This window comes from Erpetoichthys calabaricus, chromosome 5, assembly GCF_900747795.2.
Source record: "Erpetoichthys calabaricus chromosome 5, fErpCal1.3, whole genome shotgun sequence".
In the NCBI taxonomy this organism is placed as follows: Eukaryota; Metazoa; Chordata; class Cladistia; order Polypteriformes; family Polypteridae; genus Erpetoichthys; species Erpetoichthys calabaricus.
Window position 1 is genome coordinate 209,282,689 of NC_041398.2, and position 22,065 is coordinate 209,304,753.

Here is a 22,065-nt window from a genome sequence, read left to right on the forward strand (position 1 = left end):
GCCAGAATTAATTCTGAACCTTACAAATATTTCTAAAACATGTTTAAAGACGGTTATTGTTTTTCATGTGTTTTTTGATGCTGTCTTGTTTAGCAGGATGTTGCCAGTTTGTGAACTGGGCATTGTCTGGTTGCCGTGGCTAATGACTGGGCGTGTTCCATGCAGTATAATGTGACAGTATAAAAGGTTAACACTGTGCCCTCCTAGGTCATCCAGTATTGGATACAAAATGATTACGTATGTCTGGGCTTTACTTTATCTTTCTTTTGATCTTTGTCTCTCACTTCGTTTTCTCACTGTTAGTGTTTATCAGTAAAATTTGGCAAAGCACTTTTTACAGCAAATTGGCTTACATTGTTTACTGAATATTTTTCCGGTAACTCTCCCTCTAGCCAGCTTAGGCAAGCATTTTTTCCCCAGCATCCCATGATGCTTTGCGAGGCCAGTGTAGCATCACAGAGCTATAGCAGCTATTCCATGAACTTTCTTGCATGTATACTGAAAGATCACTACAGGGATGCATTGGGCACCACCTGACTCCAGACTTCCACTCTGCACGTGTTTTATATATATATATATATATACATATACAGTATATACATATATATATATATATATATATATATATATATATATATATATATATATATATATATAGTGGTGGACAGCCAGGACCCATGCCCGGCCAGATGCCCCTTCAACACTGGATCCAGGGAAGCAGCCATGGGGTGCACTCTACATCCCCCAGAACACTTGGTGGCAGCCCCCTGGGTTGTATCGGGGCCATTATCTTGAAACCCCGGAGCTACGTAGCCACACCCGGAAGTGCAGCCTAATTCAGGTTAATTGCTACCTGAAGCACTTCTGGGTGCACTATACAGGGAGCTGCCTCACTCGAGTCGAGGAGCCAGAGTTGGGAGGAGGTGGACAAATCTTGCTCTAGGGGGAGTGGAGACAGAGAAAGAGACCAGAAGAAAAGAAGGGTCTGTGTTATTTGGTGCCTGTACTGTGCAGTGTTGGGGGGAACAAAAGAAAAGTGCTTCTCCACTTAATTAAAGGCGTGCTTTGTGTTAAGACTGGGCTCTGCGTCTGTCTGTGTCAGGGTTGTGTCATCCGGTGGTGATACTCAAAATATTCTTATTATGGTCAGCTAATGTAGCCCTTAAATAATATATACATAATATATATATACTGTATATATACAGTATATATATATATATTGTGTATATATTATTTAAGGGGTACATTGGCTGACCATAATAAGAATATTTTGAGTACCACCACTGGATATATATAACACTGACCTTCTGCGCTGGCTACACAGTGCCACATAGCTAATCTGTATGCCTAATTATGCATGTGTCCTGTTATGATCTTAAAACAAGCCTTAAAGAAAGGAAAAAGAAAGCACCTGGGACCCTGTGGGACCCTCAATCACCCCACGTCCTCTTGGGACTCCACGTAGCATTTACATTTACTTATTTGGCTGACGCCTTTACCTAAGGTGGCTTACAACATTTATGATTCAATTGGTTATAATAATAATGAAAAATGTATCACTGTATTCAAGGTGTTTCTATCTTCTTCATGGAAGAAAAAAGTGCAAAGGATCCGCATAGAGATCGGAAACAAAAAAGTCATCTGAGTGATACCCAGTGCTGGAACTTCAAATAATGGAATGAGCCTCCACTTCATTGCATGGCTAATGTGTTCCCCAAGATTGGAGCTCTGTGAGCGCAATGATATCATGATATTTTATTTACTTATTGCTAATTCACTGTTCTGCTGGCTATATTTGTGTGTGGTTATTGTTCTGGTGGTGCAGTGGTTAACACTGCTGCCTCACAGTTCAGATCACATTTTTGGCCACAATAATCAGTCCAGCATAGTTGGCAGACACTTCTCTAGCCCTCAAGGACGCATTGCACCATTATAAGCCAGTCAAAACTAGTTCAGTTCCTCCTTTCCCTTTGACTTCAATGCATTTTGTGGAATTTGGTGAAGTTCACAAATATTTCCATGATTTCCCGGAACTGACGACGAAGCAAACTCCACAGGGCTCACTCACCACTACTCCTTATGAGCCTTGTTTTCTGATTAGGCACTGGTAAAAGATTTCTTGGCTGTGAACCTTTGTTTGATTTCTGACTTACATTTCATCTCCCAGTCCTCTTTACAATAAAAATTCCAAACTTTTCTCTTAAGACATAATACTAATTGACCTGAATCTGAATTCAAATATACATCTATTCAATAACATATAAAACTTTACTCTGGGCATATCTCGGCCCTTTTCCATGCTGGATAATTTCAGGTTGCCTGTGCTCCCTGCTTCACATGAGACCACTGTCTTCATAATTAAAGATACTGCACAACTGTAAATGTTTTAATCTGCCATTGTCTGCTAATTATGCATAAATACATTTATTTATTTATATATTTTTCTGGTAAGTCTCCCTGTAGTCAGCTTAGGCAAGCATTTTGTCCCCAGCATCCCATGATGCTTTGCGAGGCCAGTGTGGCATCACAGAGCTATAGCAGTTATTCCATGAACTTTCTTGCATGTATACTGAAAGATCACTACAGGGATGCATTGGGCACCACCTGACTCCAGATTTGATTCATATCACAGTACTCTTTTGGTAAACCAAAACACCTCCTTTATATATACGGAGGAAGGCCTTAACCTCACATTTACAGTCAATTGCTCAATGTATCTGAGAGGTACAGTATATTAAGGCAATTCATGGTACACCATACTCATCTTGTCAAACTTAGCATTTCTTAATTTGACCCAGGATTAATTCCCAACTTTAGGAAATCACTTGGGTCTCAGCTCAAGTGGTCTGAATGCCATTCCTGCTTCAGTAGACCATCATCTGCTCATTACTTTTGGCTTGAACCTTCAGCATCAACATCTAAACTGAGACTGTTGCCTTGCTTAGGGCACCACCAAATGTGGCTCAACTCGAAGCATTGTTTGACACCTGATTATGTCACAGTGGCTTTAGCACATGCTATATTATGTATAGGTTGGAAAAAGATGGTATCAGTCCAGCTGCTCTGCAGAATATGGCAGGCATTCTTAAATAAAGCTCTTTTTTTCAATTTCCAGAACAATCTTTAGTCTTAGACATTTTGCTCTCTATTTCCTGGCTTTTCATTTATTAGCAACGAGGGAAGGAAATGATTACTAAGTCAGAGGACTATCTGAGAGAAAGAAATGGATAATGTCGTATAATTTAATACAACTGCACAACTGAAACACAATAAATAGATTATTAAACAAAACATACATTAATACTCAATTTTGCATTCTGCAACCTGGAAAGCATTCCTTGAAATTAAAAAATTCAATTTACTCTGATAAAGACATGAAGCAGGGCCCCCTTGCTTTTTGTAAAAGAAAAAAAAGGATGGGGTAGATGGATGAAAGGAAGAGCCTGCACAAAGAAGTAGTGGATATCAGTGGTAGTAAGGGTGTGCAATCCTCCATCAAACCACTTCACTTCATCTTGGGACTCCATGTGGCATTTATATTTACTTATTTGGCTGATTCATCACAACTGTAGTGGCTGTGGGAGTCATTACTGAAATTATGTGTGCTCTGTCTGTGATTACCCAGAGACAGCTATCATCAACCAATCAATCGTTACATAGCAAAATTCACAGCATGTGCTATCATAAGGCACTTTACAGACCATGAATCTTTACAGTACAATATCATATCAAAAAGCCATTTCTTAACATGAATAGAACAGTCAATTGGCATCTTTAATCTAGCTGCTTCCTTCAAGCGCAAAGTTGTTCAAATACATCTCTCTATTATATAAAAAAATCTTGGGATGAGACGAGGGATAATTTCAAGTCCTGCGAGATGAGACTTTGTGCCAAGAGTTGAAGTGAAAGCCTAACAGGTCCAAGCAGGGAGGAAATAAAAGACAAACAGTAGAAGAAGAAAAGACAAAGAGTAGCAGACAAAGTAGAACGTCTTTAATGAAAGTAAATTGGAAAGTCTCAAAAAAATTATTGTAAAGATTGCATTAGCGCTAACAAACAGAAATTATTACTTGGTGAAATAATGGAACAGTGAAAAGAGATTGAATATATGGACATAGGTGATATGACAGAAGTATTTAGATATTGTTCGGCTATAAACTTTAAGTTTCAGTAGATCGTCTAGTTCGTGTTGCCATCAGGCAAAAGTAGTGTTTCTTCCCAATGAAGAGTCTTATCCGCGAGAATTAAAAGATTTGTTGTTTGGTGAAAGTGAAATCCACATATCCGAGTGGCAGAGACATGAAGTGTCCACTCACTTCTCATTCGTGTGAATGCTATTGTCAGACACAGTTGGCTCCAAGCGGGGTCGGAAATAAAAGACAAAGAGTAGAAGACAAAGTAGAACATCGTAAAGAGGTCGAAAGACGTTGACGCGATACACATGCAGAGCAGGTTAGAGATTATGAAAGTACTAAAAATCGAAAGTCTCAAAAAACTAATAGTAAAGATCGCGAAAGAGAAATCGAAGTGGCTGGTGCTTAGCTCAGGCCAGGGGGATGGCAAGCGAAGCAAGTTGTAAAAGAAGGCAAAACAAACACATGAAAAGAGTTGGAATGCCAAACATAAGCCAATCATTTTGCTAAAAAAGGGAAAAAACAATGAGTTGATTGCCTTCCTCCGCGGTCATTCATGATGCCCATGGAAAAGACACGTGAGAATACTGGGAGGGTTGGAATCAACACATAAAATGACTCTGTCATCAGATTAGATGGCCTGGCATCAAATCTGTTGTTGAATACCTAGGAGTAGGTGGGCTACGATTTGGTTGAGGTCTCCAGGATCGTGACTGTGTCTGTCTTTCATTTTGTCTGCTATAACTGAGAATAACATAACAGATAACTCTGCAGGACAGCTTCTGTAGCCTGAACTCCTGAGAGAGCTGTCAGTAGGTGGATAAAGCTTGTTTTTTTACCTTGACAATTGTTTTTTAGTACACTCCTCTCCACTCTAGTCATCAGCTGGTATCTTTGTGGTGTGATGTCTGCTTGGCATGTCAACTTTGAAAGCAATTTGGAGACAAGTGTAGCTTTCTACAGTCCATGATCTATCCACACACTAAATTGTCAATGAAAAGGAGGTGTCTACACATTTAACAAAGCCACACTTCTCTGAAACATAAGCATGTATTGGCATATTTTGAATTGTGTCTTGTGGAGGTCTACGCTGGTCTCCTGGCTTCTGTATAAACTGCAGATAACTGTGTTAGTAGCGTGATGTCACCACTTCTTGAGTGGCAACTTGGACATTTTCAGCATTTCTTGCTCTTTACTATGGTCTCTTCTTTAGCCATGCTGACGTAGAAGTTGATTTTCTTTTTTTCTGTCTTCATGTGTTTCTGTCTATAAAACCGTGTTTTTACCCATCATTTTAATGGAAAATATGCTCACTGTGCTGTATTTCTTTATCTCTCCCTTCCAGGTGGCGGACATTCTTGTGAAAGCTTTTCCAGAACAGGAGGAGTCTGTGCGTGTTGCTTTGAGGGAAAAGTATAGTTCTCTACTTAAAAATCTTAGACATTTAACTCTAAAAGGTAATGTAACAAGGTCTGGTGTGTGCGTTCTAAATAATATTTACTTACAGCTCAGTTTCTACAATCTTAGGTATCTGTGTAGTTGGTATTTTCCGTTAAGAATAACCTGTGTTGAGATACAGTCATGGCCGAAATTATCGGCACCCCTGGAATTTTCCTTGAAAATGCACCATTTCTCCCAGAAAATTGTTTCAATTACAAATGTTTTGGTATACACATGTTTTATTTCCTTTATGTGCATTGGAACAACACAAAAAAACAGAGAAAAAAGCCAAATCTGACATCATTTCACACAAAACTCAAAAACCGGGCTGGACAAAATTATTGGCACCCTCTACTTAATATTTGGTTGCACGCCCTTTGGAAAAAATAACTGAAATCAAGCACTTCCTATAACCATCAACAAGCTTGTTACACCTCTCAACTGGAATTTCCGACCACTCTTCTTTTGCAAACTGCTCAAGGTCTGTCAGATTTGAAGGGCGCCTTCTCCCAACAGCAATTTTGAGATCTCTCCATAAGTGTTCAATCGGATTTAGATCCGGACTCATTGCTGGCCACTTCAGAACTCTCCAGCGCTTTGTCTTCAACCATTTCTGGGTGCTTTTAGAGGTATGTTTGGGGTCATTGTCCTGCTGGAACACCCATGACATCTGACACAGACCCAGCTTTCTGACACTGGGCCCTACATTGCGCCCCAGTATCTTTTGGTAGCTTCAGATTTCATGATGCCTTGCACAAAGTCAAGGCATCCAGTGCCAGAGGCAGCAAAACATCCCCAAAACATCTTAGAACCTCCACCATGTTTGACTGTAGGTACTGTGTTCTTTTCTTTGTAGGCCTCATTCCGTTTTCTGTAAACAGTAGAATGATGAGCTTTACCAAAAAGCTCTACCTTGGTCTCATATGTCCACAAAACGTTCGCCCAGAAGGATTTTGGCTTCCTCAAGTACATTTTGGCAAACTCCAGTCTGGCTTTTTTATGTTTCTGTGTCAGCAGTGGGGTCCTCCTGGCTCTCCTGCCATAGCGTTTCATTTCGTTCAGATGTCAACGGATAGTTCGAGCTGACACTGTTGCACCCTGAGTCTGCAGAACAGCTTGAATATGTTTTGAAGTTGATTGGGGCTGATTATCCACCATTTAGACTATCCTTCGTTGCAGTCTTTTATCAATTTTTCTCTTCCGTCCACGTCCAGGGAGATTAGCTACAGTGCCATGTGTTGTGAACTTCTTGATTATGTTGTGCACAGTGGACAAAGGAACGTGAAGATCTCTGGAGATGGACTTGTAGCCTTGAGATTGTTGATATTTTTCCACAATTTTTGTTCTCAAGTCCTCAGACAATTCTCTGCTCTTCGTTCTGTTCTCCATGCTTAGTGTGGCACACTCAGACACACAACAGAAAGGTTGAGTCAACTTTTCTCCATTTTAACTGGCTTCATGTGTGATTGCTATATTGCCAGCACCTGTTTCTTGCCACAAGTGAGTTCAAATGAGCATCATATGGTTGAAATAAAACGATTTACAGACAATTTTGAAAGGGTGCCAATAATTTTGTCTGGCCCATTTTTGGAGTTCTGTGTGACATGATGTTAGATTTGGCTTTTTTTCTGTTTTTTTGTGTTGTTCCAATGCACATAAAGGAAATAAAACATGTGTATACCAAAACATTTGTAATTGCAACAATTTTCTGGGAGAAATGGTGCATTTTCAAGGAAAATTCCAGGGGTGCCATGCATTTTTATACTTATCACCAAGGCCAGTTCTGCAGCTCAGTTGGTCCCAACCCTATGCGTTGACTTTGGGCCAATCAAAATGTCTCAATAATATCATGATGACTTGGCAGTCAGTGACTGGTCTGTCTTGTCATGCAAACCACATACCTGCACTTGAAGGTCTTGTGTGTTTTTTTGTAGGCACTTGTTTTTGTCTGTGCAAGCACTTACTGACAGTAGATAAGTACATACAGTATGCTCTGAAGTGCAGCATATTTAAAAATCGGTCAAGCTGGCAAATACAGGCATGGTGTAGAACAGGGGTGTCAAACTCCAGTCCTGGTGGGCTGCAGTAGCTGCAGGTTTTCATTCTAACCCTTTTCCTAACTGGTGACCAGTTTTCACTGCTAATTAACTTCTTTTTCCCTTCATTTTAATAGCCCTGTCTTTAAGGATTCGGTGCTCTGAATTGATTCTTTTCTTCATTACTGTATATGACAGCCAAACAGAAATGAGACATTAAACAAGCTTAAGAAATTACAAGCTTAAACTGGGTCTTCAAGCTCCAAATAATTTCACTCCAACCAGTTTCTAAACGAGAAACTTGTTCTTGCTGTGAATTAAAGCCATTAATTAAAGCCTGTGGCTGCTCTCATTCTGCCACAGCAGATATTTCCAAAACTGTTGACTTTGTTTTTTGTTTTTTTTTTATGAACACTGCCAAAAATGTTTTGGTGACCTGAGCGATCAACTTTACTGAGACAATCACCTTTGTTTATTTTCAGATATTGTGTGATGGGCACAGGTGAGCGGGTCATGTGGTGGCTTGTTTTGTGTCTCATTATTGTTTGGCTGCTAATGAAAGAAAAAGAAAGCATTAAGAGGCCTGAGTCAAGTTAATTAAACTTAAGAAAAAAGTTAATCAGCAGCAACAACTGGTCACTAATTAAGGAGAGGGTTAGAATGAAAACCTGCAGCCACTGCGGCCCTCCAGGACTGGAGTCTAACACCCATGGTGTAGAACGAGTGTGAGAAAATGGAAGCTGACAAAATTTGCACCGTGGTAATTTCCTACAGGTCTTTGTGGCTTTATAAATGGGTGGCAGGCATCAGGGCTCTGTCAAAACAAATTAAACATGTCTGCCTTGCTCATGTGATATATTACAGAAATACTCCGGCACAAAGCTGTGTCTGTGGCTATGTCTGCACTAATATCAACAGTAGGCCTGGGGCTGGAGAGACACCAGGAGCCACTAGGGGGAGTTCTAGCCTGATGCAGCTGGTCAAAAACCATCAGGCCCTCATCTGGATGTGATTACTTGAAGGACCAGATGCAGATATGGTACATGAAGTAAAGCTACTTTCAGATAGATCCCCATGGTGTGAGATTATAATTTATTGAATATGTGTATTTTGGTTTCCTTTTAGGGTTTTTTTATTATTATCAGGATTTTACTTTTGATGTGTTTTGATAAAGTTTTATTTTCATCCTGTTTAATTTTGCATTCTTTACACAACATGTGGTGGATGCATCATGTAATCACTATAAGTATGGTGGCAGTTTCAGTATTCACATCCCTCAGTGGATCAGCAACGTATGTGAAATCTTTAACACAATTAGCTTTACTTCTAAGTAGACCTTAGCGTTAGGTTTGGTAATGACTTTGCTTTTGTTTTTTAGTCTTAATTCTCGTCTTTCTGTTCTTAGTTGGCAGTTATTACTGCTGTCTCTGACAAAAGTTTTTCATTTCGTGTCTCGTTGTTTGCTTACAAATATTTTGGGTACCTTAACACATGGATCTTTGAGTCGAGACAACTGGTGATGGCGGGAGTTTAGCTGCCAAAAGGAGGTGTGACAGCAAACATATGGGAGGCGTTAGGGTGGAGTGTTTGTGCATGTGCTTTGGTGGAAGGTGAACCAGCCACCTCAGTATTAAGATGGGCCTTCTGTATGTTCTTACTATGTACAATGTATAACAGAGAACATGCATTTCTCAGTATGAGTGGCTGTTGAATTATATTCTGACCTGTAGATTAAAAATTTCCATCTCAGTATAATGGCGCGAGTGTCAAAAACAGTTTGCCAGAATGGAGGCAGGAGAAGAGTGACCATGTAGAATTTAATAATCTTTATATATAATACGCTACCGTGGCTGTCCAGGATTATAAATCACCTCTAGCTCACAAACCGTTTGAACTATTGACTTGAAATTTGGTACACATATACTACAGGACGTCTACTATCCACTTTTGGGGTGATGATTGACTTCCAAGATTATTCCTCTTTTTATTTGTATTTTATTTTATTGTAGAATCAACTCTCGGCAGCAGCTAGCAGAGTGGCGGTGCAGCGCATGCGTATGGGCACCGTTCTCATCCCTTTGCCCTCACTTCCCCTACCTCGTTTTTATCGTAAATCATTCTTGAGGCAGATTGAAGGCTTAAGTGCCAGCTTAAGTGAAAAATTCAAGAAAATGTACTAAGTAATTGCAACACAAACACTGACTTAATCAATTTTAACACAAAGAGATGCTGATGAAAGAAGAGAAGAAGCGGGTCACTAGGATGGAGAAAAGAAGAGCTGCTCGGGAAGCAACAAGTGCATCAACCTCTGAGCAAAAGAATATTAAACATACAGAGAAAGAGTAGGAAAACTAGGAATGCTCAAATCAAGTGTGCAGTGCGCCATTACTGGTTGTTTAATAATTGTATTTGCCTTTCTAAAGTATTCAGTAGTGTTCAAAAGTTTAAAACCACTCAGAAATTTTCGTGGTTTTAGTAATTGATACATTTTTTATCATATTGACTTAAAAATATAGCCAAGAAAATAATTCTAACTGGAATTCTATGAGGAAGCAACAAAGGGGATGATATTATTTATCTGGACTTTCAGAAAGCATTTGATAAGAGGCTTTGATGAGAGGCTGGGTGTCAAACTAAAACAAGTAGGAGTTTAGGGTGTTGTTTGTAGATGGGTGCAGGATTGGTTCAGACACAGAAAGCAGAGAGTTATAATGCGAGGAACCTCATCAGAATTGGGCAACGTTAAGAGTGGAGGTCTCACCAGGGTCAGTGCTGGGGCTGCTGCTATTTTTAAAATAGATACATGATTTGGATAGAAATATAATGTAACAAGCTGGTTAAGTTTGAAGATGATACCAAGATAGGTGGACTGGTAGATAACCTCAAATCAGTTCAATCATTACAGGCTTGGGCAGATATGTGGCAGATGATGGTTAAGTTTGAAGATGATACCAAGATAGGTGGACTGGTAGATAACCTCAAATCAGTTCAATCATTACAGGCTTGGGCAGATATGTGGCAGATGAAGTTTGATGTCAGTAAATGTAAAGTATTATATGTACGGAGTAAAAATGTTAGGTTTGAATACACAACAGGAGGTCTGAAAATCGAAAGTACACTTTCTGATAAGTGTTATGTTCTGTACTTGGGCCACTAGGTGGAGATAGAGAAGATGAACAAGAGAGTGATAAAGACTAATTGTTTCCTGTTGTTGCTTCCAGTTGTTGGATTAAATCTTTAACTTTTAGGCACTGAATCTTTTCATTTTACCCTCTGACATCTTAACAAGAAGGATTTAGGAGTCGTAGTGGACTCGTCACTATCCACCTGCAGACAGTGCTCATAAGCCATTAAGAAGGCTAACAGAATGTTGGGTTATATGGCACGATGTGTGAAGTACAAGTCCAAGGAGGTTATGCCTCAGCCGCACAACTGCTGTTCACAGGATGTAACCAGGATAGTTAAATGAAGTGGAAGTTCCAAATGCACAACTGCATAAGCGAATAAGCACATCGGAGTTTACAGTGTGCAAAACCAGCACCTTAGAGGTCCTCAGATGACTGCTTACTTAAATACGCGCCAAATATCAGTGTCACATGGTATTCAAAATCTTTTTGTTTGCATTACTTGTGTCAACATGTCCTTGCTTTCTTTTCCATTAAAATTGATTCCAAATCTCATCCTAGGTACTAATGAAGAAAACAGGATGTCATTTCTCATTCAAGACCTTCTAAAGGTGAGAATTAAACAGCTGAAAAGGATTGCCAGAAACATTGGGCCTGTAGAGTTTCATATCTGGGAACGTGCCCTGGAAACTATGGGTCAAAAGCACACTCATCTTTATCATGAGGTTCACAAAAAGAGCCCGCAGCTGGGTGATGACAGAGCTCGGGTGTGTGCTAAAGGAGATTCTGCAGACACCCTTTCGGATCATCTTCTGGCAATACACAGAAGAGATACATCTAAATGTAATAGGAGGTATGTTCAAATGTTATTTATGCTTCTGTCATTTGAAAAATATCATAGCTTGTATATTTTTCTTTCCTCTTAGTTTTGGATCTTTGAGCAGAGACCAGACTGCCATTTCCATACCTTGTCATTGGTTACATCCTTCACTTCTTTCTTCTGAGCTTGTGTTTGGTCCTCCTCTCCTTCCATAGACAGCCACTGAGTGACCATACCTCTCATGCAGACTGTCCTACTACACAACATGAATTATCAGAGTGAACCTTTGCCTTGAGTTTGGTGAAACTGCAGAAATGTTCAGGAATTTCGCTCTGCGATATGTGAAGGGAAAGAGATGGTAAACAAGTTCTGAGTGGATTATAACAGTGCAATGGTCTTTTTACTCTCCTGACAGCTATGGAAATGTTTACAAATTATGCTGGGCCAATTTTTATGGCCAAAAATGTGACCAGAGCTGTGAGGCTACAGTGCTAACCACTGCCTCACAATGCCTCCATGAGATAAAATTAATAGAATCAAATATCAGAACAATACAAGTTCTTGCAAATAGGAAGAATGAATTCACTAAGACTTACCCCCACAGATTCAATAGCAAGTACTCGCCTCTCTCAAGCTGAAAATGTTTTTATCCCAAACTCTTTTGCTCATTCACTACCACTGCTACAAAAACCCAACCTGCATGTGGAGTCTTCACTCCTACCTGTTTCCATCAACAGCCCAGCACTCTGGGAAATACTATTAATAAAGGGGTTTGTGTATGTGTTACACACAGGGCACATGCAAAAAAAAAAATACCACCTTAGAGACACAAATACACTGTCATTTCCAGTTTCCTTCTGCAAACACCTTTTGTCTTTAAATGTATTTGCAAGTGTTCTTCTAATTTTTAACCCATTACTAGGATCAGCACTATATACATGGTGGGGGTTTTGGGCTGTCCTATCCAGCGTGGTGTTGAGGTGTCCCCTGCTTCACTCAGGTCCCAATGCAGGTGGTTCTTTGTGTGGTGGGTGCGGCAACACACTATCAGCGCATGGTCCCAACTTCTCTCTCTCTCTATCCAACATTGGCTGCTATAGCTCTGTGATTTCACACTAGTCTTTCAAAGCATCATGGGACGCTGGGAAAAAAAAATAAAAGTTTGTCTAAGCTGGCCACTTAGGGAATTTCCAGAAAAATATTTTTTCAAATAAGGTCACTGGTGAACACAACATATTCACTGTGTAAAAGGCTTCGGCGACCTTTACCAATCAACCCTATTTGATTATGACCTCAGGTGCTGGTTTATTGTGATTCGGATCCTTTGTGCTCGGTTTTCTTTCCTTTTCTTTTCCTTTTAATTTTTGATACCATGTATATATTGGTAGTGTTTTATTTTTACTGAGTCCCTTACCATGTGTCTGTTTTTAACGACACCTATGTCTGCTCATCTATTGTAAACCGGGTAGAGGTTTAATTGACATGTAGCTTCCTGCTTCTACTAACTGTCCTGTCTTGTTTCAGATTTTCTATAAATTCTTCTTGCCCTTTAAAAATTATTTATATTTGTTTTGGAAGTTTTAGAAGTCAAGGGATCTTGTGGTCACATCTGTTGGTGTTTGAAATGTTTTTAACAATGTTGAACATAAGTAATCTCTTCCTGCGATGCCATTTTGTTTTTCTTATGGACGTTGCCATTTTGAGTATTTGTGAATGGTTACCATGCCATTGCTAGGTAGGGTCAATCAGAAGTGTGTTGCCTGCACGTATCATACCTGGGTCAAGAGGTTAAGAGTTGTTTCATACATTTCCTGGTTGTCTATGATTGGATTCAACCTAAATCTTAAATCTTTCAATCGTTTCTAGTTTTCAAAAATTTCTGGTTAATGAATTCCAGCTATGTTTTTGCTGACTGTGATTTAAGACAAACATTTTGGCACTGATTATGTGTGTGTCTGTTGCTTTCGAAATTCCTACCCTCTCCATTTGAGTATGTCTATTATCACATATTCTGTGCCTTGGTTGCTTGTCTTTTGACTTCACAGTCACATCTTGTTGCTTTGGTTCTGATTCATCTCCCAGTTCATTTTCAAGATAGATTCTGCTGCTGTCTTCCTTGTCAGCACTCTAAAAAATAAAGATTTACCCTTTAATCTAGTGCAGTTTCTCAACTGCTGCTGTCAGTGGGCACTGAGTTTCCATTTTTTATATTGTTAATGGGTCACTGTTAGTTGGGAGTGGGTCCCGCATTGGGTCTCAGCAGTCCAAAACACCTTTTTGGGTCACAAAGACACTTGTATATGACAAAGTGGGTTGCAACACCAAAAACGTTTGAGACACCCACTTGTATTCCACTAGACCTGCCTTATGCTTTGCTATCTTTAAAAGTAGAGTTCTGTAAAAAGGCTGATTTTTATGGCCAGCGGGCATGTAGATTGCAGTGCAAGGAGGAACAGAAGCAGCAAATGGCATGCATATGACAGTCTCAGCAGTGAACATTCAACACCCATGGCAGGTTGCAAGGTTAGATGCCATGTGTTTGTCTTTCTCAATATATTCCCATTCCTTCAACCCTAATTCTATATCTTAAGTTACTTCCATATTAGTAACAATTGGAAGACTGAGTGGTCAAGGGACTGAGTATCACACTGTCAAATAGTGAGGCAGCGCATGATAGCTCAGCTGGCAGCATTCTGCTTTATCGTCCCGATGCTGTAGCTGTTATGTGGCTTTCTATGACCAGTATGTGTGGATGGCTGAAAAGCCAAGGAAAGGCCTTGTGAGTAATCCAAAAATATTCAACACAATAGACAGTGTGACAGGTAGGGACACAAAATGTTTTGAAAAGTTAAATTATTGATTTTAGTACCCAGTGAAAGTGCAAGCGTGAGCACATGCAATCACTTATATTAGTTAACCACTATGGAAATCGTGCAGCAATTAACTAGTGATAGTTTTTTTTTCCAAAGTATAAATTGAAAGGAATAAGTACTAGTAAGAGAAGAGAAAATTAATGGAAGAGAAGAGGAATGAAAAGATTAATCAAGAGAAGAACAGTTTGGGGGTGCAATCTATTCTGAAAGGGTCAGGACGGACAGCATCAGGTCTGCTGAGTACACTTGGTGAGTGTGCAGGACCGGGGGCTGTCAAGGAGATGGAAAGTCAACAGTAACTCAAATAACCACTTGTTATAACTGCGGTATGCAAAAGAGCATCTCTGAATGCCCAACATGTTGAACCTTGAAGCACGGGGGCTACAACAGCAGGAGACCACACTGAGTGCCACTCCTGTCAGCTAGGAACAGGCAACTGAGGCTACAATTCGCATGGACTCTCCAACATTGGACAGAAAATTGGAAAAATGTTGCCTAATCTGATAAGTCTCAATTTCTGCTGCAACATTCAGATGCTAGGGTCAAAATTTGGTATCAATAACAAAGCATGGATCCATCCTGCCTTGTATCAATGGATCAGACTGGTGGTGGTGGTGTAATGGTGTAGTGGATATTTTGTTGGCACACTTTGAGCCCCTTAGTACCAACTGAGCATCGTTTAAATGCCACAACCTACCTAAGTATTGCTGCCGACCATGTCCATCCCTTTATGACTGCAGTGTACCCATCTTCTACGTCCAACAGGATAACATGCCATGTCACGAAGCTAAAATCATCTGAAACTGGTTTCTTGAACATGACAATAAGTTCACTGGACTGACATGGCCTCCACGGTCACAAGATCTCAATCCAATTGAGCACCTTTGGAATGTGGTGCAACAGGAGATTCCCATCATGGATATGCAGCCAACAAATCTGCAGCAACTGGGTGATGCTATCATGTCAATATGGACCAAAATTCCTTAGGAATGTTTTCAGCACCTTTTTGAATCAATGCCACAAAGAATTATGGCAGTTCTGAAGACAAAAAGTGATCCAACCTGGTACTAGCAAGGTGTACCTAATAAAGAGTCCAATGATTGTTGAATGCACTGTGACACATTAATTCTTCATTCTTTAATAAATACAGTTTGCACTGGAAAGTTGTGTCTACCTCCTCACTTGCTTCTGGTCCAATTCGGTCATTAACTACAAGATGGGTTTGCTCCCCTTGGCTGTGTGCATAGTGGCATCACAGTCAGAGTTTGGCAGGGTGATTAACAATCCCTATAATAATGTTGTAGTTTTGAATTGTTGACATATTCATGCTGTTTATTTTATTTGCATTTTGCAATATTTGAGCTGTGAGTTGGTGATATCATTATTGTGTGGGACACTGTCAGAATTTTCCTAACATGCAGGTAACTGACCTGGAAGTCTTATTTCATACATGCACATGACGGGCACATCATTTCATGCCGATTATTTGGGTATAGGAGCTGCAGCTTTGACATCCTGTGAAAAAACAATCCAGTAGTGATTGCTGAAATCCTCAGTGAATGTGAGTTTGTTATGCCACTTCGTTTATTTTTGGAAATGCCTGACAAAAAACTAGGACTGTTGAATTATGAATAAGAATCTTCAATAAAAGGTTTCTTTTCTTTTGTGCAAAGACATGTCAGATAACACAGGCAATAGGTATTACTTATTCTGAGAAGAATAATTTGCAATCCTATATACATTGGTCAGTTTATTAATGAATAGCTTTATATTGCAGAATTCTTATAAATGCATGTATAATATAGTTTTCTCACAAGCTGTATTAATTATAAAAGAGTAATACTTTATTTCAGGCAGTGCATCTCATCAGAAACTGGGACATTACCCTCTACAAAGGAAAAAGGCGATGAGAGGCAGTCTGGTTGCAAAAAAGAAATCACAAGTGACAGCACCTTAACTTTGCCTCTAGTGGGATCCTGGGAATTTGAATGCGATGATGATGAATATATTAAGTTCTTAGAACTCTTCTTGACATATATGCTGGAGAAAGACTTAATAAATAATGAGGATGCTTGTGTTCCCTATCTCACCACCTTCTCAAAGCAGCTCCAAAACCTGGAGCTGAACTCCTTCCCGTTCAATGGGCACACACCAGGAAAAAGACATCACAGCCATAAAAAAAATGCTGATAATGTTTGTATATTTGGCAGAAATTCTTATGAATTCAATGAGATGTCTTATACTTTCCAGAAAGAAGGACCTTCTCCTAATATGGCCTGGAGTGCTCGGTCAAGCTTGACAACCCCAGGTTCTAGTGAAGATCACACAGATATAATTGTAGATGGAGTATGTCATTCTTCAGAAGCCAACAAAAGCAAAGAGATAGGTTTGTTTGGCCTCAGGCAGAATGGTATGTCAACACCTTGTTTCACCAAAGATACCCAACAGATACCAGTTAGACAAATGTCTCTCTCAGTTATCAGCCAAAGCCCCTGTGCTCCCGGATTCTCCACCCCAACAACGGCAAAGTCTGAAATGATTATTTGCCATGCCGCACTGCCAAAAGATATTGGCCCTGCTCTCAGTGAACTGACTCCAGAGTTACAAGCACAATTCAAATTGATCAGGAGGCTTCTAGAGTGGGTGATTCGCTGGGCAAATCGCAGGCTGCTTTGTGAGCCCACCAATGGAGGAGGACAGCATGGATACAGCACTGTGATCAGAGTCAAGAGCTCTGCGCCAGCCATTCTTAGTGCTTTGTGGCTGCTGGAAAAGAGATATTCACCGACAAATCTGGTGGACAAACATGCGCACTTGGAGGTAAATCCACAAACTAACTGAACACTGAACTGTTTCTAGGAGTTGGGGTGACCATGTTTTTCAAAATGCAACATGAAATATGGTAGGACAATGAGGAGAGGAGATCTTAACCTCAATGTCACATGTAAAAGGACTTCCACCTGCATAATCATGTAGTGGTGACAAGTAAGTCTTGAGAAGTTAGAGGCAAAAGATCTGTTACTTTAAGGAAACTGCAGATTGGATGTGCCTTAGATATACCATTTTTTATTAATAATAGTAAAAGCCTGGAGATTTGGGATGTACTGGGGACAGTTTGGCACTCTGTTAGGTGGGACACTTTGCTGTGAAGATCCAGACTAGGAACTGTGGTCATTTAACATGACATCAGCCCTTTTTGTGTAAGAGTGTCGTACTGTTGCCTTCACTAGAAGCTCTGCTGATTTCTAGTCTGGCACTATTCATGGCTACTTGATTTATTTAGGACAACTTTTATGCTTATTAAAAATGGACATATTTTCTGCTGCACTGAATGCATACCACTTCATTATGACTGTGTGTATTATTCTGTCATCCATATTGGGGTGGAAGGATGTCATCACCATTGTGTCATTCCTAGTTTTGCTGTCTTGATTTATATAGGATGTCTTGTTTATTGCAATTGTATACTGATTTAATTGTATTTTACATTTTCTATTTATATCCAATGCATTATAGGTGCCTCAAAGTGATGATGTCGTAACTCAAGTATTGTACTCAAAGCCCAGAATAAATATAAAAAAAGAAAGAACTGCAGACTCTGGGATTCATGGATCAACTAAAACTCCTATCACCCTTTTCGATAAGGAAGACTGTGAGGTTCATGGTCCAGAAGGTTGTGTGTAAGTGAAGAGTTTTTCTGTTTTTCAATTCAGAAACATCATAACAGCCATCAAATATATGGCAAATTTAATTTAAGGTACAAATGCATAAATGCAGGTAAAATGAATATCAATTATACCATATATGCAAGACCGACAAAGCTGATCTACAGGCATACATTGGTGGAAAGAACTGATGGGTTTATGTCATTGCTATATTTCACACACTAAGCCGAGAACCAATCAAGATGGCTGCTGAAATGTTATATCATTATTGTCATTATTAGGGTTGAAATGTGTTAAAGTGTTTTCCTGTTATGAAAGCCATTTTTGTGCACCATTGTTAGGGTCACAACCCATGTTTCTAGGGGCGTGGTCTCTGGGGTCATGACCTCAAACTAATCAGCAGATTGGATGAAGGGTCAGACTTTTGCACTGAACTTTATCTGATCTGCAGATAAAATCTTCTAAACCTTTTTGAATTGTCTTTGTGATTGTTTTTCATTTTTTGCCTGATTTTCAAAATATTGTCTGATTATTGAATGTGATTTTTTCCTTTTGTCTGTGTTTCAGTCACTTAATTTTATTTTTATTTTCATGTGTTTAGCCTTTTTGCACGCATCTCCTGATTGAACTCAAGAAACTAGTTATTTGTTTTCCTGCCTAGTCAGGATAATTAGAACTGTTAAATATATTCATAATTAAATATTCTGTCCCTAAGTATTCACTACATACACATTTTGGGCCCATTCACTCCCCTAGTGACACCCCTTCCTGTCAATCATGTTTCATGTTGCCAGGTAACAGTACGATAGTATATTCTGTGGCCATTTACTATTGCTGCTCTGTGCAATAAAAATGTTATTTCTACTCATTTTACATCTCTTAAATATTTTGTTTTTTCCCTACTTTTTTAGGCCTTTTTGCTAACCCATTTTCATGAAAATTTTCTGTTCCTCTTTGCCATACTTCTAGAATCATCTGTATTCCGAATGGGATACCTGAACATGTGATCATATAGTCTATTAGAATTTGATCTTTCATGATGTTATGAATCTGAACTAAGTAATGTATGGAATCTTTTTTGATCAGATTTGATTATTTTCAGTTACTATTTCTTTGTTATTTTATTGTTGCTATGGTGATGTCATTGTGATACCATTTTAGATTTATTTTCATAGCCACGGTGTTTTGAAATCAGCAATACCAAAATGGCAAAGGAGAGGTGGCAGATGCCAAAATTCATAAAAGCTAGACTGGCATTCCAATAAGTCTGGGCCCCAGCAAAAGGTCTCACCCTAGGCAGCCTGACACCAAACTCAGAAGGTAGGCTTTCCAGACTACACAGGCACGGAATGGGGCTCAGACTTTTAAGGATTCAAATGTACAATGGAGAGAAGGAAAAACCATAAAAACCCTCGGGTCAAATGAAAAAACAAACACATTCTTTGGATATGTCAAGGTGTATTTAAAGAAAGTCAAAGCAAACATAGGTTTAATGAATAAATCCAAGAATCAACTGTTATATTGCAGTTACAGCCCCTCCCCTGGCTGGTGTTCAGATTTATTGTTTATGCCTTTTTTGTTCATTTTTTATTCTTTTGTTTATGTTAATAATGCTACTAGTGTTAATTATTTGCATTATTCTTATTCTATGCTTCTTTTTAGTTCTTTATATTATTCACTTTCTTTATGTCTATGTATCTTTTTCTGTGTGCTATGTGTTTTTTGGGTGGTCCCTAAAAGGCTGAGCAAACCCACTGTCCCTTCTTTTTCATTGAATGTGTTCATGGTGTTGCTGAGTTCTGGCATCTTTTGTTTTATTTGTGATTTACTTTCTGGATTTCAACCATTTGTTCTGTTTTTTTTACTGTTCTTTTAGATTTGTATATTAGGACATTGTTTGCTCTAGGATTGCCTATTTCAGACAACTACTATACCTTGTGTATTCTGCTGAGCTTTTTCAATAAGAAGTACAATTTTTGTGAAAATAAATTTCTTATTTGTAAAGGCAACAAAAACAAAAGACTAAATAAACAAGAAACAAAGTTAAACCATGTAAAAAGCCACTGCTGCAACATAACACAAGTGTTTGGCTCCAAAAGGAAAAGACAGAAGAACTTTTTAAGTAACTAGCACACAAAAATTGTTTGTGATTATCCAGGAATTTGGACACAGAGAGTAGTACACCACTATCTTTAACTGACTGAAATGGGAATAAAGGAAGAAGGTAGGAAGGAGATAAACGTGAAAGTGAGATGTAGTCAAAATACACACCAAAAAATCAAACTGAACTTCGCCAGACAATGACTGACTGACTGATTGACTTTAGCCAGCCCAAATATTGGTGTTAAAAAATGAAGCTTGAGAGTATGAAAATAAAAAAATCCACAAATATCCATAAAACCCTCTGAAAATCTTTAATCTCTACAGCAAGATAAGGTGAGATCTCTAAGACTAACTTGGGAGCAGGCCTGAACTTTACCAGCTCTGCCTAGTAAAGACAACCTTAACTTCAGCCAGGTCCCTAAGACTACCTGCTGGCTTCAGCTGGAGAAAGCCCCAAAAATGGGGAGCTGCCAAAATAATTATAAACATCTCAAAATTTGGCCAAAAGCCCCACAAAGAGAATGATGACCGTGGACCTTTGTGTTGGATGAACAGGGCAAATGAAGAATCTTTATAAAAAGAAAAGTTTACTAGGCAAATATTAAAATGTACAAGGAGATACTCCAAATTCAAAAGTAGGCACAATGGAGTTCCCTAAAATGCAATCCTAAACAAAGAAATTCCCAAAAACACAGTCCAGTATTCAGAATCCTTTAAATTAGTGCTTCCGAAACTCGGTCCTGGGGACACACTGTGGCTGCGGGTTTTTGTTCCAACCAGTTTCGGTTTTTAATTGGACTCCTGGGATAATTAAATGATGTATTATTTCCCAAGTTCTGTGTTTTGGGAACAATATTGAAATTACAAAATTAAGTTTGGTAAAAAAAATATATGTTAAAATGTACTCAGTAGTTATATGGAAGTAATGTATTTTTTTCTTTTTCACAATATTTTCATATTGATTTTCATTCAACTTTTCCAGATGTTTTAATTGTTTAATTAATCCATTATTTACTAATTAGTGGGTCTGATGCTCAAGTACTTGCAGCCTTTGATTATTCAGTGTTGTTTGCCTGGGTGTCTGCTCTGCTCATTTTTAATTGTCATTAATAAGATACAACGAAGGGGGAAAACTGCACAGAGAAATTGAAAAATATAATGAAATCAACAAAAGAGAGTTAAGCATTCAAATGTATAGCAGAAGCAGAAATATTTCTAAATGTCTTATACAGTAATCCCTCCTCCATCGCGGGGGTTGCGTTCCAGAGCCACCTGCGAAATAAGAAAATCCGCGAAGTAGAAACCATATGTTTATATGGTTATTTTTATATTGTCATGCTTGGGTCACAGATTTGCGCAGAAACACAGGAGGTTGTAGAGAGACAGGAACGTTATTCAAACACTGCAAACAAACATTTGTCTCTTTTTCAAAAGTTTAAACTGTGCTCCATGACAAGACAGAGAAGACAGTTCCGTCTCACAATTAAAAGAATGCAAACATATCTTCCTCTTCAAAGGAGTGCGTGTCAGGAGCAGTGACTGTCACAGAGATAGAGAGAAAAGCAAACAAATCAATGGTGCTGTTTGGCTTTTAAGTATGCGAAGCACCGCAGCACAAAGCTGTTGAAGGCGGCAGCTCACACCCCCTCCGTCAGGAGCAGACAAAGAAATAGAGAGAGACAGAGTTTGTTTTTCAATCAAAAATCAATACGTGCCCTTCGAGCTTTTAAGTATGCGAAGCACCGTGCAGCATGTCGTTTCAGGAAGCAGCTGCACAAAAGATAGCAACGTGAAGATAATCTTTCAGCATTTTTAGACGAGTGTCCGTATCGTCTAGGTGTGCGAACAGCCCCCCTGCTCAATCCCCCTA

General features: G+C 39.1%; 2 protein-coding genes across 2 annotated transcripts in view; both read left to right on the plus strand.

Annotated features, from left to right (window-relative positions):
* Window positions 1-10,807, plus strand: part of LOC114652873 (ciliogenesis and planar polarity effector 1-like) — a 122,297-nt gene extending 111,490 nt beyond the window's left edge. The window contains exons 25-26 of the mRNA XM_051928577.1: window positions 5,479-5,590; window positions 10,767-10,807. Of these exons, the coding sequence (XP_051784537.1) occupies window positions 5,479-5,590; window positions 10,767-10,807 (153 nt within the window). The remainder of the gene's footprint in view (window positions 1-5,478; window positions 5,591-10,766) is intronic.
* Window positions 10,808-11,315: 508 nt separating this feature from the next.
* On the plus strand, window positions 11,316-18,111 carry LOC127528024 (ciliogenesis and planar polarity effector 1-like). Its single transcript, XM_051928578.1, has 3 exons — window positions 11,316-11,587; window positions 16,281-17,247; window positions 17,944-18,111. The coding sequence occupies exons 1-3, from the start codon at window positions 11,316-11,318 to the stop codon at window positions 18,109-18,111; spliced, it is 1,407 nt and encodes a 468-aa protein (XP_051784538.1).
* Window positions 18,112-22,065: the final 3,954 nt, after the last annotated feature.